Here is a 24,774-nt window from a genome sequence, read left to right on the forward strand (position 1 = left end):
TTCATCCCAGTTCAATCCCAGTTCAATCCCAGTTCATCCCAGTTCATCCCAGTTCAATCCCAGTTCAATCCCAGTTCATCCCAGTTCATCCCAGTTCATCCCCGTTCATCCCAGTTCATCCCAGTTCATCCCAGTTCAATCCCAGTTCAATCCCAGTTCGTCCCCGTTCATCCCAGTTCATCCCAGTTCATCCCAGTTCAATCCCAGTTCAATCCCAGTTCATCCCAGTTCATCCCAGTTCATCCCAGTTTGTCCCAGTCCATCCCAGTTTGTCCCAGTTTATCCCAGTTCATCCCAGTTCATCCCAGTTTGTCCCAGTTTATCCCATCCACATCCACACGGCTTTTAAATCCGCACGGGTGGAGCTCCCGAATGTCCCGCCGGTGTCACCCGGGGCTGTGTCACCTCCGTGTCACCTCCGTGTCACTCCATGTCACCTCCGTGTCACCTCCGTGTCACCCCCGGCTGTGTCACCATGTCACTCCGTGCCCCCCAGGCAGTGTCACCGTGTCACCTCCGTGTCACCCGGGGCTGTGTCACCTCCGTGTCACCTCCGTGTCACTCCGTGTCACCCAGGGCTGTGTCACCATGTCACTCCGTGCCCCCCAGGCGGTGTCACCGTGTCACCCCGTGTCACCCCGTGCCCCCTGGCTGTGTCACTCCATGTCCCCCCCGGCGGTGTCACCCCGTGTCCCCCCCCAGGCGGTGTCACCGTGTCACCCCGGCTGTGTCACCCTGTCACTCCATGTCCCCCCCGGCGGTGCCACCCCCGCGGTCCCGGTGCCGAGTTCGGGATGTCCCGGTTCCGCCGGAGGAGCGGCCGGGGGGGCTCGGGGGAGGGGACAGGGCGGGGGACCCTCGGTGTCCCTGTGGGGGCGGCCCCGGCCCTTGGCGCTGGCCGCTCAAATGAGTGAAAATTCCCCAATTTCCATTTCCTCTCTTTTTTTGTGTTCCAGGTAAATCCGCGGTGCCGGGAGACATTTCCCGGTTCAGTCCCTGCGGTGGGAGCGGAGCCGGGAGCGCCCGGGGGGGCTGAGGGGTCTCCAGGGACTGGGATTTGTGGGACCCCATCTCCTCCGGGAGTCTGACCCCGACCCCAACCCCGACCCCGACCCCGGAGCTCCGGGGGGAGCGGGGGGATGGAGGGGGCTCACCCCGGGATCCCCCAGCGGGGCTCCAAGGACATCCCCCCCTTCTCCCGCATCCTCCTGCGCCCGCAGCGCTCCCAAGGGAGATCCAGCAGATCCCAGGAAGGAAACAGCGGGAAGAAGGGTCCGGGACAGCCGGGAGGCCTCAGGGAACGGGAATTCCGCTCCCTTGGGGCTCAGGGGTTTGGCTCTCCCCCATTTCTGGAGACGCTCTCGGCGCCTGGCTGGGACCTGCTCCTGGATTTCCACGGATCCCGGGACCTCGAGGGGATTTTGGGGGAAGCTGCGATCCCAGGAAACGGGAGCAGGGCCCTGGGAAGAGCAGGGTCCTTCCCTGGAGGGGCTGAAGGGGCAGCAAAAACCTCCCGGGTTCAGAATCCCAAAGGCTCCGGGTCCTTCTGGGAGCTCCTGCAGGGGAGAGGGTTCGGAACGTCCCGCTTGGGAATGGGTTTGGATTGTCAAATTTGGGAATGGGTTCGGAATGAAAAATTTGGGAATGGGTTTGGAATGAAAAATTTGGGAATGGGTTTGGAATGAAAAACTTGGGAATGGGTTTGGAATGAAAAATTTGGGAATGGGTTTGGAATGAAAAATTTGGGAATGGTTTTGGAATGTCCCGCTTGGGAATGGGTTTGGATTGAAAAACTTGGGAATGGGTTTGGAATGAAAAACTTGGGAATGGGTTTGGAATGAAAAATTTGGGAATGGGTTTGGAATGTCACATTTGGGAACAGGTTTGGAATGGTCCCAATTGGGAGAGGGTTTGGATTGTCAAATTTGGGAATCCCACATGGGAGCAGGTCTGGAATGTTCCATTTGGGAATGGTCCTGCATGGGAATGGGTTTGGAATGTCACATTTTGGGAATGGGTTTGGAATGTCACATTTTGGGGTCCCACATGGGAGCAGGTCTGGAATGTTCCATTTAGGAATGGATTCGGAATGAAAATTTGGGAACAGGTTTGGAATGGTCCCACATGGGAATGAATTTGGATTGTCAAATTTGGGAATGGGTTTGGAATGTCACATTTTGGGGTCCCACATGGGAGAGGGTCTGGAATGTCACATTTGGGAATCCCACATGGGAGAGGGTCTGGAATGTTCCATTTGGGAATCCCAGATGGGAGAGGGTCTGGAATGCCACACGGTTTAAATGGGAAGGGGGTCATGGAGTGAGAAGGGGGATTCTGGGGAGAATTCCCCTGAAGCTTTGGGGGAGGCTGGGGCAGGATCCCCTCCCGGGGAGCGGCGGGAGGAGCTCTGTAAAAATCGGTGCCTGAATTTGGGAAAGGGGAGGTTGGAAAAGGGGGGGGTCGCAGGCCGGGAGCCCCCGAGCCCCTCTGGGAACCCTCGGGGGGGGGGGGGTGAAGAGTCCCCAGGCGGGGGCGGGGGCTCAGCTGAGCCCCCCTGGAATGGCCGGGGAAGGAAAAGGTGAATTTGTGCGGGACACAGGAGGAGCTGGGAATTCCTGCAGAGCCAGACTGGGCTGTGGGAGCGGCAGGGAGGTGTCCGGGATTAACAGGAATTGGGACAGAATCGCCTCTGAAATGGGAACATCGGGGGGGACACAGGAAATTCGGGGTCTGCCTCAAACCCCCCGGCTGGGGAGAGAGAAATTTCGGAAAATTGGGTGCTCAAAGACCTTTCTGGGATTACAAATCCCAATACCCGAGTCAGAAGCCACCCAGGAAAAGATTTTTATGTTTAAATGAAACTGAACACACAGATAAATTAAATTAAACAAACAGGGGATGAAGGGGAGGCCGAACCCCCCTGGCCAGGTCCTGGCTGATGAAGTGAGGATCCCTCCCAGACCCGAATCCAGCCGGGGAAGGCAAACACAACCTCCTGCTGAAGGGGAGGCCAGGGAAGCTCTGGCAGAGCTGAAATCTCCTTAGGAAGGAGGGTTTGGGAAGGGGGGTGGTGTCGCCCTGAAAACTCAGCTTCTGAGCTGGCTGGCACGGTTTTCTGAGCCTTTCCCAGGACAGGGACTGTAAACAGAGATAAGCGCACATTCCTTCTGTTCCACGTCTTGTGTTGGGCATCTCTCACGGCCGGAGCAGTGGGAAGTGTTATCCTGACCCTCCCATCCCTGGCCGTGGGCAGAAACCGATAAATCCTGCGAGGAAAAATAAACTCTCTCTTCCTTTCAGCACACCTGGAGTCCGTGTGAGCTGTTTTGTGTCCGACAGCGACGGGGGACAGGAGACAGCAGCAGCTCCCAGCAGCATTTCGGGGTGATTCCCACAACAGTCCCAGGCACTGATCCAGCCCAGAGCCCTGGAGCTGCTGCGGGGACAGAGACGCTCCTGAGGCTGCCCCGGGCACCTCGGACACCTCTGGAGCTGGGATTGCTCTGGAGCCAGGATGGGTTTGTTCTGGAGCTGGGATTGGTTTATTCTGGAGCTGGGATTCGTTCTGGAGCTGGGATTGGTTTATTCTGGAGCTGGGATTTATTCTGGAGCTGGGATTTGCTCTGGAGCTGGGATTGGTTTACTCTGGAGCTGGGATTGGTTTGTTCTGGAGCTGGGATTTGCCGTGGAGCTGGGATTTGCTCTGGAGCTGGGATTTACTCTGGAGCTGGGATTTGCTCTGGAGCTGGGATTGGTTTGTTCTGGAGCTGGGATTTGTTCTGGAGCTGGGATTGGTTTGTTCTGGAGCTGGGATTTGTTCTGGAGCTGGGATTGGTTTATCCTGGAGCTGGGATTTGCCCTGGAGCTGGGATTTGCCCTGGAGCTGGGATTTGCTCTGGAGCTGGGATTTGCTCTGGAGCTGGGGTTTGCTCTGGAGCTGGGATTTGCTCTGGAGCTGGGATTTGCTCTGGAGCTGGGATTTACTCTGGAGCTGGGATTTGCCCTGGAGCTGGGATTTGTTCTGGAGCTGGGATTTGTTCTGGAGCTGGGATTGGTTTACTCTGGAGCTGGGATTGGTTTGTTCTGGAGCTGGGATTTATTCTGGAGCTGGGATTGGTTTACTCTGGAGCTGGGATTGGTTTGTTCTGGCGCTGGGATTTACTCTGGAGCTGGGATTTGTTCTGGAGCTGGGATTTGCTCTGGAGCTGAGATTTGTTCTGGAGTTGGGATTGGTTTGTTCTGGAGCCGGGGTTTACTCTGGAGCTGGGATTGGTTTATTCTGGAGCTGGGATTTGCTCTGGAGCTGGGATTTATTCTGGAGTTGGGATTGGTTTATTCTGGAGCTGGGGTTTGCCCTGGAGCTGGGATTGGTTTATTCTGGAGCTGGGATTTGCTCTGGAGCTGGGATTTGCCCTGGAGCTGGGGTTTGCTCTGGAGCTGGGATTTGCTCTGGAGCTGGGATTTGTTCTGGAGCTGGGATTTGCTCTGGAGCTGGGATTTGCTCTGGAGCTGGGGTTTGCTCTGGAGCTGGGATTTGTTCTGGAGCCGGGGTTTGCTCTGGAGCTGGGATTGGTTTATTCTGGAACTGGGATTTGCTCTGGAGCTGGGATTTGCCCTGGAGCTGGGATTTGCTCTGGAGCTGGGATTGGTTTATTCTGGAGCTGGGATTTGTTCTGGAGCTGGGATTTACTCTGGAGCTGGGATTGGTTTATTCTGGAGCTGGGATTTGTTCTGGAGCTGGGATTGGTTTATTCTGGAGCTGGGATTTGTTCTGGAGCTGGGATTTGCCCTGGAGCTGGGATTTGCCCTGGAGCTGGGATTTGCTCTGGAGCTGGGATTGGTTTATTCTGGAGCTGGGATTTACTCTGGAGCTGGGATTGGTTTATTCTGGAGCTGGGATTTGTTCTGGAGCTGGGATTGGTTTATTCTGGAGCTGGGATTTGTTCTGGAGCTGGGATTTGCCCTGGAGCTGGGATTTGCCCTGGAGCTGGGATTTGCTCTGGAGCTGGGATTGGTTTATTCTGGAGCTGGGATTTACTCTGGAGCTGGGATTTGCCCTGGAGCTGGGATTTGCTCTGGAGCTGGGATTTGCTCTGGAGCTGGGATTGGTTTATTCTGGAGCTGGGATTGGTTTGTTCTGGAGCTGGGATTGGTTTATTCTGGAGCTGGGATTTGCTCTGGAGCTGGGATTTGCCCTGGAGCTGGGATTGGTTTATTCTGGAACTGGGATTTGCCCTGGAGCTGGGATTTGCTCTGGAGCTGGGATTTGCCCTGGAGAACCCAGAGGATGCCGAGGCTGGGCTGAGGCCGGGGCAGGAGGAGCCGGACCCCGCAGAGCCCCAGATCCGAGATCCCCACGGGGCAAAGGAAGAGGCTGAGCTGGGTTTGGGGTCACCCCCGGGAATCCCAGCGGGTTTGGGGGGTCCCCGATCACCCCAGGGAAGCCCTGGGCCCACAGCAGCTGCTGAGGAGGGCGGCAGTGTCCCCTCGGTGTCCCTGGCAGAGGTGGGGACGTCCTGGGACAGCCCCAAAAATGGGTGACAGCACAGACAGATCCGCTCCCAGCGCTGGAAGCCCCAGAGGACCCCAGCAGGTGCCTGGAGACCTCGTGCGGGCAGGAGACCTCAGAGTTAATGGATAACAGAGGGAAAACAGCAGGAAACGCGTTGGGAAACACAGAATCGCCTTCGCAGGGGGATAGAGCGAGCCCAAACAGCGCAGAAATCAATAGGTCAGCCCTGGAATTGGGGTTTGTTTGTGAAATAATCCCCAGGAAGGCAGGCCAGGGCCGCTGGGACGGGCTCAGGGGGCTCCAGGGACGCGACAGGAGGGGACTGGAACCTTTGGGGCTGGGAAATGTCGCTGGCAGGGCTCGGGAGCTCTGCTGGGAATATTGAGCGGCACCGACCCTTCCCCATCCCCGGTCACCAACAGCTCCCGGCACGGTTTATTCCGGGAACAGCCGGGAACGCGTGTGGGAAACCCGGGATGCGCTCGGCAGAAATCCGGGAGCAGAAATCCCCCGGCTGCGCGGATCCAGAAATGGAGACACATTTCTCACTTCGAAACAGGATCAGTCCTATTTGTCACCGACAGAAAGGCTTCCAAATATCCCTGCGTAAAGCAGGATTTATAAAAAAATTATAGAAATTGATATTTTTTATTTATAAAATTTATTAAAAAATATAAAATTATTAAAAATTAATATATCTTAATATAAAAATTTATAACTTTATAAAAAAAGTAGAATGTTTAGTTTGCCACTGAGGTGAAAAATCGAGATTTTACAGGGGTTTAATAGATGGAGGAGAACAGGGGTGGTTTTTAGCTCTTCCTTCTCTTCCATGAATCTGCAGTTTTTGGGTCACAAAGAGGGATTGGGTTAGAGTTAGTCACAGTTTCAGTTACGTAAGTAAATATAGAAAACATGTTTGTTAAAACAAGCTTCTGGATGAAGAGTTCCTGCTGGTTGATGTTGCACTACTGGGAAGGAGTTTTATTTTATTTTATTTTATTTTATTTTATTTTATTTTATTTTATTTTATTTTATTTTATTTTATTTTATTTTATTTTATTTTATTTTATTTTATTTGACTTTATTTTATTTTACTCTATTCTATTCTATTCTATTCTATTCTATTCTATTCTATTCTATTCTATTCTATTCTATTCTATTCTATTCTATTCTATTCTATTCTACTCTATTCTATTCTATTCTATTCTATTCTATTCTATTTATTTAGTTTTTAAATTAAATTAAATTAAATTTTTATTTTATTTTATTTTATTTTATTTTATTTTATTTTATTTTATTTTATTTTATTTTATTTTATTTTATTTTATTTTATTTTATTTTATTTTATTTTATTTTAGTAACGAGGTGATGCCACGGGGGCGATAAAACCTGCCAAAGAATGGGGAGAACTGAAATCGCAGCGGGATTTTGTGCGGGGGGAGCTGGGCGGGCAGCAAAGGGTTAAAATTCCCGGAGCGAACCTTGGACCTGGCGAAGGATCGGAACCGGGGATCGGAACCGGGGATCGGTACCGGGGATCGGAACCGGGGATCGGAACCGGGGATCAATCCCGGGGATCAGAACCGGGGATCAGAACCGGGGATCAGAACCGGGGATCAATCCCGGGGATCAGAACCGGGGGGATCAGAACCGGGGATCAGAACCGGGGATCGGAACCGGGGATCGGAACCGGGGATCAGAACCGGGGATCAGAACCGGGGATCAATCCCGGGGATCAGAACCGGGGATCAGACCCGGGGATCGGAACCGGGGGGATCAGAACCGGGGATCAATCCCGGGGGGATCAGAACCGGGGATCAGAACCGGGGATCAGAACCGGGGATCAGACCCGGGGGGATCGGAACCGGGGGGATCAGTCCCGGGGATCAGAACCGGGGATCAGTCCCGGGGATCAGAACCGGGGGTTCGGAACCGGGGATCGGAACCGGGGATCGGAACCGGGGACCGGAACCGGGGATCAGAACCGGGGATCGGTACCGGGGATCAGAACCGGGGGATCAGAACCGGGGATCAGAACCGGGGATCAGTCCCGGGGGGATCAGAACCGGGGATCAGAACCGGGGGGATCAGAACCGGGGATCAGAACCGGGGATCAGTCCCGGGGGGATCAGAACCGGGGATCAGAACCGGGGGGATCAGAACCGGGGATCAGAACCGGGGATCAGAACCGGGGATCAGAACCGGGGGGATCGGAACCGGGGATCAGAACCGGGGATCAGAACCGGGGATCGGAACCGGGGATCAGAACCGGGGATCGGAACCGGGGATCAGAACCGGGGATCAGAACCGGGGATCAATCCCGGGGATCAGAACCGGGGATCAGAACCGGGGATCAGACCCGGGGGGATCGGAACCGGGGATCAGAACCGGGGATCGGAACCGGGGGGATCGGAACCGGGGATCAGAACTGGGGATCAGAACCGGGGATCGAACCGGGGATCGGAACCGGGGATCGGAACCGGGGATCAGAACCGGGGATCGGAACCGGGGATCGGAACCGGGGATCGGAACCGGGGGGATCGGAACCGGGGATCAATCCCGGGGATCAATCCCGGGGGGATCAGAACCGGGGATCGGAACCGGGGATCAGAACCGGGGATCAGAACCGGGGATCAGAACCGGGGGGATCAGAACCGGGGGGATCGGAACCGGGGATCGGAACCGGGGATCAATCCCGGGGATCAGAACCGGGGGGATCAGAACCGGGGATCAGAACCGGGGATCAGAACCGGGGATCAGAACCGGGGGGATCGGAACCGGGGATCAGAACCGGGGGGATCAGAACCGGGGATCAGAACCGGGGATCAATCCCGGGGATCAGACCCGGGGGGATCAGAACCGGGGATCAGAACCGGGGATCAGTCCCGGGGGGATCAGAACCGGGGATCAGAACCGGGGGGATCAGAACCGGGGATCAGAACCGGGGATCAGTCCCGGGGGGATCAGAACCGGGGATCAGAACCGGGGGGATCAGAACCGGGGATCAGAACCGGGGATCAGAACCGGGGATCAGAACCGGGGGGATCGGAACCGGGGATCAGAACCGGGGATCAGAACCGGGGATCGGAACCGGGGATCAGAACCGGGGATCGGAACCGGGGATCAGAACCGGGGATCAGAACCGGGGATCAATCCCGGGGATCAGAACCGGGGATCAGAACCGGGGATCAGACCCGGGGGGATCGGAACCGGGGATCAGAACCGGGGATCGGAACCGGGGGGATCGGAACCGGGGATCAGAACTGGGGATCAGAACCGGGGATCGAACCGGGGATCGGAACCGGGGATCGGAACCGGGGATCAGAACCGGGGATCGGAACCGGGGATCGGAACCGGGGATCGGAACCGGGGGGATCGGAACCGGGGATCAATCCCGGGGATCAATCCCGGGGGGATCAGAACCGGGGATCGGAACCGGGGATCAGAACCGGGGATCAGAACCGGGGATCAGAACCGGGGGGATCAGAACCGGGGGGATCGGAACCGGGGATCGGAACCGGGGATCAATCCCGGGGATCAGAACCGGGGGGATCAGAACCGGGGATCAGAACCGGGGATCAGAACCGGGGATCAGAACCGGGGGGATCGGAACCGGGGATCAGAACCGGGGGGATCAGAACCGGGGATCAGAACCGGGGATCAATCCCGGGGATCAGACCCGGGGGGATCAGAACCGGGGATCAGAACCGGGGATCAGAACCGGGGGGATCGGAACCGGGGATCAGAACCGGGGATCGGAACCGGGGATCGGAACCGGGGATCAGCCCCGGGGATCAGAACCGGGGATCAGAACCGGGGATCGGAACCGGGGATCGGAACCGGGGATCAGAACCGGGGATCAGAACCGGGGATCAGAACCGGGGATCGGAACCGGGGATCGGAACCGGGGATCAGAACCGGGGATCAGAACCGGGGGGATCAGCCCCGGGGATCAATCCCGGGGATCAATCCCGGGGGGATCAGAACCGGGGATCGGTACCGGGGATCAGAACCGGAGATCAGTCCCGGGGATCAGAACCGGGGATCAGCCCCGGGGATCAGAACCGGGTATCAGAACCGGGGATCAGCCCCGGGGATCAGACCCGGCCCCAGTGCGGGTGGAGCAGGGCTGGGATGGAACTGGATCATGAATCCCCCAGGACAGAACAGATGGGAGCTGTGAAGCACAAACAATCCACAATATTAAATAAAATAGATATAAATATTAAATAAAATAGATATAAATGTTAAATAAAATATATATAAATGTTAAATAAAATAGATATAAATGTTAAATAAAATAGATATAAATATTACATAAAATAGATATAAATGTTAAATAAAATAGATATAAATGTTAAATAAAATAGATATAAATATTAAATAAAATAGATATAAATATTAAATAAAATAGACATAAATGTTAAATAAAATAGACATAAATATTAAATAAAATAGACATAAATATTAAATAAAATAGATATAAATATTAAATAAAATAGATATAACTATTAAATAATATAGATATAAATGTTAAATAAAATAGATGTAAATATTAAATACAATAATTATAAACACACTCAGGAACTCCCAGCACGTGCCAAGGTACCCGAGTTAAAGCTGCCGGGAGAATCAGCATTGCCTGGCAGTCAGACGGACAGACAGACACACAGACAGTGAGCGATGCTTTTATTTACAGATTTGGGTATTCCTATATTGATATACTGATGTATTGATACAGTGATATATTGATATATTGATACAGTGATATATTGATATATTGAAACAGTGATATATTGATAGAGTGATATAGTGATGTATTGATATATTGATATATTGATGTATTGATGTATTGATATATTGATATGTTGATGTATTGATATAGTTATATATTGATATATATTGATGTATTGATATAGTGATATAGTGATATATCGATATATTGATATAGTGATATATTGATATATTGATGTATTGATGTTTTGATACAGTGATATATTGATATATTGATATAGTGATATATTGATATAGTGATATACTGATGTATTGATACAGTGATATATTGATATATTGATGTATTGATATATTGATATATTGATGTATTGATATATTGATATGTTGATGTATTGATATAGTGATATATTGATATATTGATATATTGATATAGTGATATATTGATATATTGATATAGTGATATATTGATGTATTGATATAGTGATATATTGATGTATTGATATAGTGATATATTGATATGTGATATAAATAGATATTTATATATAATTTATATTATATATAATCTAATATAGAAAAATTATATTTATTATTATATTACATTGTATTACATTATATTACATGATATTATATTGCATTATATTGTATTACGTTATATTACATTATATTGCATTACGTTATATTCCATTCTATTCTATTCTATTCTATTCTATTCTATTCTATTCTATTCTATTCTATTCTATTCTATTCTATTCTATTCTATTCTATTCTATTCTATTCTATTCTAGTACATTACATTATATTATATTATTTCCAGTTATAAATTTATATTTCTATTTAGAAATCTATGAAATGTAGATAATTATAATTAATTATTCTCTCCTGTTGTTATTTCCGTGCTATATCTGATTTATAAACGCCGATCTGTAAATGATATTTCTATATAAATGTATTTCTGTCTGATATTTATTTGTTTAGCGGTGTCTGTGAGGGGGCTCCGCACCCGGCCCGGGGACACTCCCGGTGCGGGAACCGGGAACGGAACCGGGAAACGGGAACGGGGAACGGGGAACCGGGAACCGGGAACGGGGAACCGGGAACCGGGAACCGGGAACAGGGAACGGGGAACGGGGAACGGGGAACCGGGAACAGGGAACGGGGAACCGGGAACGGGGAACCGGGAACGGGGAACGGAGCCGGGAACGGGGAACTGGGAACCGGGAACGGGGAACGGAACCGGGAACAGGGAACCGGGAACGGGGAACCGGGAACCGGGAACAGGGAACGGAACCGGGAACAGGGAACTGGGAACCGGGAACGGGGAACGGAACCGGGAACAGGGAACCGGGAACGGGGAACAGGGAACCGGGAACCGGGAACGGGGAACGGGGAACCGGGAACGGGGAACGGAACCGGGAACGGGGAACAGGGAACAGGGAACCGGGAACGGGGAACAGGGAACCGGGAACAGGGAACCGGGAACGGGGAACGGGGAACCGGGAACGGGGAACGGGGAACAGGGAACGGGGAACCGGGAACGGGGAACAGGGAACCGGGAACAGGGAACCGGGGGGGCTGCGGGACCGGGACCGCCCGGACACCGGAAGTGATGGGACACCGGAAGTGATGGGACACAGGAACCGCCCAGTCACCGGAAGTTGTGGGACATCGGAAGTGATGAGACACCGGAACCGCACGGACACCGGAAGTGATGGGACACCGGAACTGCTGGAACACCGGAACCACCGGAACCGCCGGCCCGGGCTTGTCCCCGGGACCGGAACCGGGGGAACACAAACAGCAGAGAGGGGCCGGGGAGGAAATGGTTAATGAAATCATTAATGGAATAAATGATTAATGAAATAATCAATGAAATCAATGGTTAATGAAATCATTAATGAAGGAAACTGTTGATTACACATCCAAACTTCCCAACCACTCCAAGCTACAAAGAGGATCAATATCTGTTATTGGGGATCTATTGATCAGTGTGTGATCGATATCTGTTATCGGGGATCTATTGATCAGTGTGTGATCGATATCTGTTATTGGAGCTGTTATTGATCAGTGTGTGATCGATATCTGTTATTGGATATCTATTGATCAGTGTGTGATCGATATCTGTTATCGGGGATCTATTGATCAGTGTGTGATCGATATCTGTTATTGGATATCTATTGATCAGTGTGTGATCGATATCTGTTATCGGGGATCTATTGATCAGTGTGTGATCGATATCTGTTATTGGATATCTATTGATCAGTGTGTGATCGATATCTGTTATCGGGGATCTATTGATCAGTGTGTGATCGATATCTGTTATCGGGGATCTATTGATCAGTGTGTGATCGATATCTGTTATTGGATATCTATTGATCAGTGTGTGATCGATATCTGTAATTGGAGCTGTTATTGATCAGTGTGTGATCGATATCTGTTATTGGAGCTGTTATTGATCAGTGTGTGATCGATAGCTGTTATCGGGGATCTATTGATCAGTGTGTGATCGATATCTGTTATTGAATATCTATAGATCAGTGTGTGATCGATATCATTGCGATCTATTGATCAGTGTGTGATCGATATCTGTTATCGGGGATCTATTGATCAGTGTGTGATCGATATCTGTTATTGGATATCTATTGATCAGTGTGTGATCGATATCTGTTATTGGCGATCTATTGATCAGTGTGTGATCGATATCTGTTATCGGGGATCTATTGATCAGTGTGTGATCGATATCTGTTATTGGATATCTATTGATCAGTGTGTGATCGATATCTGTTATTGGATATCTATTGATCAGTGTGTGATCGATATCTGTTATTGGGGATCTATTGATCAGTGTGTGATCGATATTTGTAATTGGAGCTGTTATTGATCAGTGTGTCATCGATATCTGTTATTGGGGATCTATTGATCAGTCTGTGATCGATATCTGTTATTGGGGATCTATTGATCAGTGTGTGATCGATATCTGTTTATTATTTAATTTAATAATAATTAAAATGTAATTAAAATATTTTTAGTATTTTAATTAATTTTATATATATTAATTAATTGTGAATTTGATTAATTATACTAAACATTATTACTTATACATTCCATATTAATTATATAAATGTATTATTGAAAATTTTTAATTATAAAAATGATATTAATTATTAATAATTAATTATTATCACTCCTGGGTTTGGGGCTGTTAATTCCACTTGTCCGTTTAGTTTGTATTTTTTTATTGTGAAATAAATATATAGTATTTATATTTAATATTTAATATTTATATTTATTTATATTATATAATGTTTTGTAAATATCTCAATATATTATATATTATTATATATGTTTATATTAGAATTATACAATAAATTATATATATTAGAAATAAATATAATAGAATATAACACTTTATAGATATAATAATTAATATATTATTATATATTTATATTATAATTATATAATACATTATGTATATTATAAATAAATATAGTAACATATAATATTTTGAAAATATCATAATATATTATATATTATTATATAAATATTATAATTATGAAATAAATTCTATATATTAAAAAGAAGTAAAATAATACATAATATTTATAAATATCTTATATATTATTATACATATTTATAATTATTTAATAAATTATATATATTATAAATAAATGAATATAATATATAATATTGTATAAATATCATAACAAGTTATATATTATAATATATATTTATATAGTAATTTTAAAATAAATTATATATATTATAATTAAATATAATAATATATAGTATTTTATAAATATAATAATAAATTATATATTATTCTATATATTTATATTATAATTAAATAATAAATTCGGTATATTATAAATATAAATTTTTTAATATTTTATAAATATAACCATAAATTATATATTATATATATTTATATTATAATTATATAATAGATTCTATATATATTATAAATAAATATAATAATATATGGTATTTAATAAATATCATAATTAGTTATATATTATATATTTCTATTATAATGATATAATAAATTCTCTATATATTATAAGTAAATATAATAATATATAGTATTTTATAAAGATCATAATAAATTATATATTATTATATGTTTCTATTATAATGATATAATAAATTCTCTATATATTATAAATAAATATAATAATCTATCATATTTTATAAAGCATAAATTATATATTATTATCAAATATATTTATATTGTAATTATATAATAATTATATTATATTATAAATAAATATAATAATCATTAATATTTCATTTAATTTGTGCTCTAACCCCGCTTTTCTCTCTTTACTGAATTTAAAAATTAAATTTTCTTTTTCCCTCTCCAACCCCATTTAAATTTAAAATTAAACATTTAAAATATTTAACATTTAAATCCCATTTTTCACCTTTAAAAAACAACTTTTCATTTTTTTTACATAAATCATTAATCCCAGTTTGTTTTTTTTCCTCCAAATCTTCTTATCTCAATTTTTTGGTTTTTTTTACCTCATTTATCCTTTTTATTTTGCTTTAAAAACGATTAATCCTGATGAGTTTGGGATGTTTTTAATGGGGTTAATTCTTTTTTTTTGGTTTAAAATCAATTTTTTGTTTAAAAATAATTTTTTTTGCTTTAAAATCTTTTTTTTTCTTTCAAAATTATTTTTTTTCCTTTTAAATTCATTTTTTATGAATAAAAAAAATTAATTTAAAAAAATTAAAAAAAATAATAAAATCATGTTTTTGCTTTTAAAATATTTTTTATGCTTTTAATTTCATTTTGTTTTACTTTTAAAATATTTTTTTAATATTTTTTTTGCTTTTAAAATAATTTTTTTATTTTAAAATCATTTTTTTCCTTTTAAAATATTTTTTTTCATTTAAAATCTTATTTTTCTTTTAAAATATTTTTTTCTTTTAAAATCATATTTTTTTAAAAAAATTTTTTTTCCTTTAAAATATTTTTTGTTTGTTTGTAAAATAATTTTTTTTTTGCTTTTAAATTAAATTTTTCCTAATTTCCATTTCATTTCCGTCCCAGTTTTGGAGATTTTTTTAAATTCCCCATCCTGGAATTTTGGGGGAATTTTAAGCTCTTTTATCCCAAATCTGGGATTTAAATCCAATTAAATCCATTTTTTATCTTTTCCAATGATTTATTCCAATTTTGGGGGCAGGAAAATCCTCCCCTCCCATTTCTGGGGCTGCTGAAACCCAAAACCAACTCAGACCTGAATTTATGTGTTTAAAAACATTAAAAATATTTAATATTTAACATTTAAAATATTGAAAATATTGAAAATATTGAAAATACTTAACATTTAACATTTAAAACATTGAAAACATTAAAAATATTTAATATTTAACATTTAAAATATTGAAATTATTGAAAATATTGAAAATATTTAATATTTAGCATTTAACATTTAAAACATTTAAAATATTTAAAATATTTAAAATATTTAACATTTAACGTTTAACATTTAAAATATTCAAAACATTTAAATTTAAAACATTCAAAATATTTAACATTTAAAACCTTTGGAATATTTAACATTTAACGTTTAACATTTAAAACATTTAAAACATTTAAAATATTTAACATTTAACGTTTGGCATTTAAAATATTGAAAATATTTAACATTTAAAATATTTAAAATATTTTAAATATTTAACATTTAACCTTTTACATTTAACACATTGACAATATTTAACATTTTAAACGTTTAACATTTAAAATAATGAAAATATTTAACATTTAAAACATTTAAAATATTTTAAATATTTAACATTTAACCTTTAGCATTTAACACATTTACAATATTTAATATTTAACACATTTACAATATTTAACATTTAACCTTTAACATTTAACACATTTACAATATTTAATATTTAACACATTTACAATATTTAACGTTTCAAACGTTTAACATTTAAAATATTTTAAATATTTAATATTTAACCTTTAACATTTAACACATTTACAATATTTAACATTTAACACATTGACAATATTTAACATTTAACACATTTACAATATTTAACATTTAACACATTTACAATATTTAACATTTAACGTTTAACATTTAACACATTGACAATATTTAACATTTCAAACGTTTACCATTTAAAATAATGAAAATATTTAACATTTAAAACATTTAAAATATTTAAAATATTTAACATTTAACCTTTAACATTTAACACATTTCCAATATTTAATATTTAACACATTTACAATATTTAATATTTTTTAACACATTAACAATATTTAACATTTCAAACGTTTAACATTTAAAACATTTCAAACGTTTAACATTTAACGCATTTATAATATTTAACATTTAACCTTTAACATTTAACACATTTGCAATATTTAACATTTAAAATATTTAAAATATTTAACATTTCAAACGTTTAACATTTAAAATATTGAAAATATTTAACATTTAACCTTTAACATTTAACACATTTACAATATTTAATATTTAACACATTTACAATATTTAACATTTCAAACGTTTACCATTTAAAATATTGTAAATATTTAATATTTAACGTTTAACATTTAACACATTTACAATATTTAATATTTAACACATTTACAATATTTAACATTAAACCTTTAACATTTAACACATTTAGAATATTTAACACATTTACAATATTTAATATTTAACACATTGACAATATTTAACATTTCAAACGTTTAACATTTAAAATATTGTAAATATTTAACATTTAAAACATTTAAAATATTTTAAATATTTAACATTTAACCTTTAACATTTAACACATTTACAATATTTAATATTTAACACATTGACAATATTTAATATTTCAAACGTTTACCATTTAAAATAATGAAAATATTTAACATTTAACCTTTAACATTTAACACATTTACAATATTTAACATTTAACACATTTACAATATTTAACATTTAACACATTTACAATATTTAACATTTCCAAAGACTCCTCCCATTTTCTTGCCCTTTTTGACCATTTCTAGAACTTTCCAAGCCGCTTTTTTCTGCTTTTTTCCCTTTTCCAGCCGCTTTTTCTGGGTTTTTTGGAGCCTTTTCAATCTGCTCGTGCCCTTTGTTATTTTTATTTTGTTTTTTAACACAAATTATTCCATTTTTGGGGAATTCTGAGAAACTTTTCCTGAGTTTTCGGGGCTCTGCTCCCGATTTTGGGCTGGTTTAAATCCGCCCATCCTGCTTTTGTGCCTTTCAATTCGCTTTTATATTTCACTTTTTGAATTTTAAATTATTTCTTCTTTTTTTGGGTGGGTGTTAAAGCACTTTTCCTGTTGTGTGGGGCCTTCATTTATTTTATTTTATTTTATTTTATTTTATTTTATTTTATTTTATTTTATTTTATTTTATTTTATTTTATTTTATTTTATTTTATTTTATTTTATTTTATTTTATTTTATTTTATTTTACTTTATTTTATTTTATTTTATTTTATTTTATTTTATTTTATTTTATTTTATTTTATTTTGTTGTTTTATTTTATTATTTTACTTTGTTATTTTATTTTATTTTATTTTATTGTTTTATTCTATTCTATTTTCTTTTATTTATATTATCTATTTTATTTTATTTATTTTATTTTATATTTTATTTTATTTTTATTATTGTATTCTATTTTATTTTTTATTTTATTTTATTTATTTTATTTATTTTTCTTTTCTTTTCTTTTCTTTTCTTTTCTTTTCTTTTCTTTTCTTTTCTTTTTTTCTTTTCTTTTCTTTTCTTTTCTTTTCTTTTCTTTTCTTTTCTTTTCTTTTCTTTTCTTTTCTTTTCTTTTCTTTTCTTTTCTTTTCTTTTCTTTTCTTTTCTTTTCTTTTCTTTTCTTTTCTTTTCTTTTCTTTTCTTTTCTTCCCCTTTCCTCCCCTTAATTTTGGGCCCTTTTTGAAGCCATCCCCATTTTGGAGCCTTTTAAAATTCCTTTTCCTGAAGTTTTCTTTTGCTTTTTAAATAATTTATCTTTTTTCTTATTCACTTTTAAAACAACTTTCCCTATTTTTGAGATTTTCAAAGCCAATTCTCATTTTTCTTTATTTTCTAACAAATACATCCCAGGTTTTTTTTTTTGTTTATCTCCATTTTTTGGGTTTATTAAACCACTTTCCTCTTTTTCTTTTTCTATTATTTTTTAATCTCCCGTCACTTTTTTCTTTTGGATTTAAAAAATATTTATCCTTTCTTTCTTTTCTTCCCCCCACGCTTTTAAAACCACCCACCCCATTCTTTTCAGGCTTTAAAACCTTTTATCCCCCCTATTTTTGGTGTTAAAAATGACATTTCCTGGTGATTTTTTATTTTTAATGTTTTTTCCAACCACTTGTCCTAATTTTTGAGATTTTAAAATCCATTTTCCCTGAGCTTTGGGGTTTTTAAAACCATTTTTTGTGCTCTTTCAAAACCTCTTAACTCCACTTTTATCTTTTTTCTTTCTTTTTATAATTTTTTTTTTCATTTTAAAGCCACTCATCACAATTTTGAAATCAAATCCCTTTCCCGGGGGGTGTTTTAGGGTTAAAAAATTCACTTTTTTAGGGTTTAAAATCACTTTCCTCTTCTTTATTTTTTGCTTTCACTTTAAAATCTCTTACCTTAGCACTTTTTTTTGGCGCTTTAAAACCACTCATCCCAATTTTGGGGTTTTTAACAACCGCTTCCCCCATTCCCAAGGTATTTTAAAATCACTTTTTTTCCCTAAAAATGATTTTTCCGGGTTTTTTTTTGGCTGTTGGAAGCACCGGGCCCGCTCTGGGGAGATTGAAACCCATTTTTGGGGCTTTTCAAAGCTTTTGAAACTCAATTATTTTGAATTAAGCCGCCCATCCCGGATTTTTTTGGAAGCGCCCCCCCCGAGTTTTGGGGTTCGTGGAAGCCCCAAAGGCGATTTTTAACCCCCTCGGGCCCGGCTGGGGGCTGCGTTGCCATGGAAACGGGATGGAGCCCCCCCCTCTCCCCGCGCGGAATTCGGGTCCCCGTTGCCATGGGGACGGGAGGGCCGGGGACGCGTTGCCATGGCAACGGGATGCGGCCCTGCGGATGGAGGGGTCCGGGCCCCCTCGGGCGCGGGTTTTGGGGGGCGGGGGGCGCGGGGGGGTCCCGGGGGAGGGGTCCCGGGGGAGGCCGCGCTCTCCCGTGGGATTTTCCCGGTTCCCGTCTCCTCCCCCCGGAATTCCATCGCTCGGAGCTCCCCCAGCTCGGGGGTCTCGGTGCCCCCCCGGGTGATCGATAACCCGCGGGGGGGCGGGGGTCGCGCCCGGGGGTCCCTCCCCCCGCCCCCCGCCCCCGCCTGGGCGCGGTGCGGCCGAGACAGCCGAGGTGAGGATTTGGGGGGCGCGGCCGGGGGGGGCCCGGTGCTGCCGGCGGCCTTGACCCCGGGGCGGCTCGGGAGGGGGCGGGAGGGGGCGGGGAGGGGGGCAGTGCCCCGGGGGGCGGGGAGGGGGGGGTCAGTGCCCCGGGGGGCGGGCGGGGAGGGGGGGTCAGTGCCCCGGGGGGAGGGCGGGGAGGGGGGGTCAGTGCCCCGGGACCGGGCAGAGACCGGCAGCGCTGCTCGGATGGGGCGGCAGAGCCGGGCCGGGTGAGTGGGGGGCTCGGGGGGGTCCCTGCGGCAGGGGGGGGGTGGGGGCGGGACTCGGGGGCTCCCGACACCGGGGGTCTCCCCAGGCCCGCCCGGGGGGGCCCAGCGCTGGGCTGGGGTCCAAGTGCCGCCCTGAGAGGGGGTCTGGGGGTGCTGTGGGGCTCCGGGGGGGGGGGGGGAGGTTTTTGGAGGTCACCCCGTGGTGTCCCCGGTTTCCCCGGGGTCATCCCTGGGGGTCGCCCCCCGCTCCGCCCGCGCTGGTTCCAGGCTTGCCGGGGGTGTCCCCTCGCTCCCCCCGCCGTTCCTGGGGGTCACCCCGCGGTCTCCCCGCTTTCTCCGGGACGGCGGCGCTGCCGGGGCGGGGACGCTCCGCGCGTCCCGTTCCCTGCCCGCCGCTGACCCCGCTGTCCCCGCGTCCCCCAGGATGCGGCTGCTGGGGCTCCCCTGGGCGCTGGCCCTGCTGGTCACCGCGGGCTCCTCCGGCCCCTCCGCCGAGCCCCCGGACCCCGCCGGGTCCATCTTCGCCGACCTGAGCCCGGCGGAGCTCCGGGCCGTGCGGACCTTCCTGATGGAGCGGCCGGAGCTGGGGCTGTCCCCGAGCCAGGGGGGGTCCCTGGCCAAGAACTCGCTGTTCCTGGTGGAGCTGCTGCCGCCCAAGAAGCGCTCGGCGCTGCGGTTCCTGGAGCACGGCGGGGCCCGGCCGCGGCGGGAGGCTCGGGCCGTCGTGTTCTTCGGGGCCCAGGCGGAGCCCAACGTGACCGAGCTGGCCGTGGGGCCGCTGCCCCGGCCCAGCTCCTACCGCCCGCTGCCCTTCAGGGCCGGCCGGGCCGTGCCGTTCTCGGCGCGGCCGATGACCAGGCTGGAGTACGCGCTGCTGCACGAGGCTCTGGTGGCCGCCCTGGCCCCGCTGGAGCCGCTGCTGCTCGAGGCCACCGGCTTCGGCTTCCAGAACTGCTCCGAGCGCTGCCTCACCTACTCCGACATCGCGCCCCGCGGGCTGGGCCCCGGCGAGCGCCGCACGTGGCTGGTGATCCAGCGCTTCGTGGAGGGCTTCTTCCTGCACCCCGCGGGGCTGGAGGTGCTGCTGGACCACCGGGACCCCGACCCGCGGCGCTGGGCCGTGCGGCGCCTCTGGTACAACGGGCGCTACTTCGGCAGCGTGCGGGAGCTGGCCGAGAGCCACGCGCGGGGGGCGCTGCCCCTGGCCCGCCTGCCCGAGCCCCCCGCCCGCCACCTCTTCTCCAGCTACGAGCCGCGGGGCCGCTTCTCCAGCGGGACCCCCACCGACGTGCACGGGGCCAAGGTGTGCGAGCCGCAGGGCCGGCGCTACCGCCTGCTCGGGAACCGGCTGCAGTACGGCGGCTGGAGCCTGGCCTTCCGCCTGCGCTCCTCCGCCGGCCTGCAGCTCTTCGACGTGCGCTTCGACGGCGAGCGCGTGGCCTACGAGCTGAGCGTGCAGGAGGCCATCGCCTTCTACGGCGGCCACTCGCCCGCCGCCATGCAGACCAAGTACATGGACGCCGGCTGGGCCATGGGCGCCTCCAGCTACGAGCTGGCCCGCGGCGTGGACTGCCCCGAGACCGCCACGTTCCTGGACGCCCATCACCTCCTGGACGCCGACGGCCCCGTGCGCTTCCCCAACGCCCTGTGCGTCTTCGAGCTGCCCACGGGCGTTCCCCTGCGCCGCCACTTCGACAGCGACTTCCAGGGCGGCTTCCACTTCTACGCGGGGCTGGAGGGCCGGGCGCTGGTGCTCAGGACCACCTCCACCGTCTACAACTACGATTACATCTGGGACTTCCTGCTCTACCCCAACGGCGTCCTGGAAACCAAGGTCCACGCCACCGGCTACATCCACGCCACCTTCTACACGCCGCAGGGCCGGCGCTACGGCAGCCGCGTGCACAGCCACCTCCTGGGCAACATCCACACCCACCTGGTGCACTACAAGGTGGACCTGGATGTCGCAGGTGAAGGGCCCCGACGGCTCCCGGCACCCGCGGGCCGTGGGGAGGGGGCTGGGAGAGAGGCTGGGCCCGCGGGGGGTTCCGGGGGGTGCCGCGTGCCCGGAGGGGTGGGATCAGCCGGGCGTCACCCGCACCCTCGGCTGGGGATGCCCCTCCTCGGTGGGGCCTCCGCGGGGTCACATCCCTCCGTGGGGGTGGAATCGCCCGGCCCCGGCGACATCTGGGGCTCCAGCCCTCGGTGGCGTCCCAGCCCCCCCGTGGGAGGTGGCATCTGCCGGGGGTCCCGGCCCCTCACGGTGGCTTCTCTGTGGAGTCCCAGCCCCCCCGGGGTGATATTTCCCAGGCCACACCCACGGTAGCATCTCCAGGTGTCCCAGCCCCGTGTGGTGGCATCTCCAAGGTGTCCCAGCCCTCCGTGGTGGCGCCTCCTCTCCATGCCGGTGTATCAAACTGGATCCCAGCCCTCCGAGGGCTCGCAGCCTTCCACGGCGGTGCCATCCCAGCCCCTCGGTGTTGGCATCTCCATGGGTGCCGGTCACATCGGCGGTGCCATCCCAGCCCCTCCGTGTTGGCATCCCAGCCCCTCGGTGTTGGCATCTCCATGAGGTGCCGGTCACATCGGCGGTGCCATCCCAGCCCCTCGGTGTTGGCATCTCCATGGGTGCCGGTCCCCATCGGCGGTGCCATCCCCGCCCCTCCGTGTTGGCATCTCAGCCCCTCGGTGTTGGCATCTCCATGAGTGCCGGTCCCCATCGGCGGTGCCATCCCCGCCCCTCCGCGGTGCGCCAGCCCCGCCGCGGGGCCCCTCCGCCGACAGCCGCCGTCCCCGCAGGCTCCGGGAACAGCTTCGAGACGATGGACATTCGCTTCGAGAACATCTCCAACCCCTGGAGCGCGGGGGCGCGCGTGGTGCAGCCGTGGCTGCACCGGGAGCCGCGGCGCCGGGAGCGCGAGGCCGCGCTGCCGCTGGCCCGGCCCGCTCCCCGGTACCTGCTCTTCTCCAACCCGCGCCGGCGGAACCGCTGGGGCCACCGCCGCACCTTCCGCCTGCAGCTCAGCTCGCACGCCGGGCCCGTGCTGCCCCGCGGGTGGCGCGAGGAGCGCGGGGTCACCTGGGCCAGGTGGGGCACGGGCACCGCGGGGGTGGGGACCGGGCGGGGCTCCGGCAGCAGCCGATGTCACCCGCGGGGACACGGGCTCCTTCCCCCGGGCCTGGGGGCGCCTCTGCCCGCTGGCACCTCCCCGTCCTGCCCTGGAGCTGGAGCAGGTCCGTGGGAGCCTCCAGAAGTGGGAACTGCCCTGGGGCTGGGAAAAGCCTCTGGGAGCTGGAGCAGCCCACGGGGCTGGGGGACACGGCGGGGACAGCGGGGACAGAGGGGGACAGCGGGGGACAGCGGGGGGAAAGCGGGGGGACAGTGGGGGGACAGCGGGGACACCGCGGGGACAGCGGGGGGAAGCGGGGGGGGACAGCGGGGGACAGCGGGGGACAGCGAGGGACAGCGGGGGGACAGCGGGGGACAGCGGGGGGGGACAGCGGGGGACAGCGGGGACAGCGCGAGGGGACAGCGGGGGACAGCGAGGGGACAGCGGGGGGGGACAGCGGGGGGGGGACAGCGGGGTGGACAGTGGGGGGACACCGCGGGGGGGGACAGCGGGGGGGGACAGCGGGGGGACACCGCGGGGCTCCCGGAGCTGGGGAACCCCCGGAAGCTGAAGGCTTTGGCAGCCGTGAGACACCTCGGGAGATGAGGGCGCTCTGGAAATGGGGACCCCCTCAGGATGTGGGAAACCCCTCGGGAGATGAGGAGCGAACAGAGCCGGGGACCCCCGTGTCCCCCTGACAGGAGCGGGCCGTGGTGGCACAATCGGGGGACCAGGGCAGGGGTGGGACAGGGACCCCCAGGCTGACCCCACCCCTCTCGTGTCCCAGGTACCACCTGGCCGTGACGCGGCGCCACGAGAACGAGCCGAGCAGCAGCACCATGTACACCCAGAACGACCCCTGGGACCCCCCGGTCACCTTCGAGAGCTTCATCCACGACAACGAGACCATCGAGGACCAGGTGACAGCGGGGGGACAGCGGGGGGACACCGGGCGCACGGGGCCGGGGGCTGCTGAGGGGGCGCGGGGGGTTTCCATCCCCAGAGGGGTCCCCATCTCCCGGGGGGGGCAGTGCCACTGACCCCGCGCTCTGTCCCCCGCAGGACCTGGTGGCCTGGGTGACCGTGGGCTTCCTGCACGTGCCGCACGCCGAGGACATCCCCAACACGGCCACCCCCGGCAACGCCGTCGGCTTCTTCCTGCGCCCCTTCAACTTCTTCAACGAGGACCCGTCGGTGGCGTCGCGAGCCCCGGTGATCGTGCGGCCCCTGGACCCCCCGAGCTGCTCCCGCCTGGAGATCCGGCGCTGGACCCCCGCCAGCCCCGGGCCCTGCGTGCACCCCGAGCCCTTCACCTACAACGGCACCGCCCGCCCGGTGTGACCCGCGACACCGCGACACCGCGACACGGGCACAGCGAGCGGGGACGGGCCCCGTGCTGCGGGGCTGCCACCTCCCCCGGCCCCGCGGGGACACCGCGACACCGCGACACCGCGATACCGCGACACTGCAGCACCGCGGCACCGCGACACCGCGACATTGCAGCACCGCGACACCGCGGCACTGCAGCACCGCGGCACCGCGACACCGCGACACCGCGGCACCGCGACACCGCGACACTGCAGCACCGCGACACCGCGACACCGCGACACTGCAGCACCGCGACACCGCGACACCGCGACACCGCGACACTGCAGCACCGCGACACCGCGACACCGCGACACCGCGACACCGCGGCACCGCGATACCGCGACACTGCAGCACCGCGACACCGCGACACCGCGACACCGCGACACTGCAGCATCGCGACACCGCGGCACCGCGACACCG

General features: G+C 48.6%; 1 protein-coding gene across 2 annotated transcripts; it reads left to right on the plus strand.

Moving 5' to 3' along the window:
* Positions 1-19,390: 19,390 nt before the first annotated feature.
* On the plus strand, positions 19,391-24,771 carry AOC1 (amine oxidase copper containing 1). Of its 2 annotated transcripts, none has more exons than XM_086853271.1 (5): positions 19,391-19,617; positions 20,300-21,846; positions 22,676-22,964; positions 23,774-23,906; positions 24,049-24,771. In XM_086853271.1, the coding sequence occupies exons 2-5, from the start codon at positions 20,301-20,303 to the stop codon at positions 24,325-24,327; spliced, it is 2,247 nt and encodes a 748-aa protein (XP_086709397.1). In that variant the 5' UTR covers positions 19,391-19,617; position 20,300; the 3' UTR covers positions 24,328-24,771. The 2 variants fall into 2 exon arrangements, with proteins under 2 accessions (XP_086709397.1, XP_086709322.1); XM_086853196.1 differs by lacking the exon at positions 19,391-19,617 and adding an exon at positions 19,827-19,876.
* Positions 24,772-24,774: the final 3 nt, after the last annotated feature.

The sequence above is a fragment of the Cyanistes caeruleus genome, chromosome 1 (genome assembly GCF_971803275.1).
Source record: "Cyanistes caeruleus chromosome 1, bCyaCae1.hap1.1, whole genome shotgun sequence".
Lineage (NCBI taxonomy): Eukaryota > Metazoa > Chordata > Aves > Passeriformes > Paridae > Cyanistes > Cyanistes caeruleus.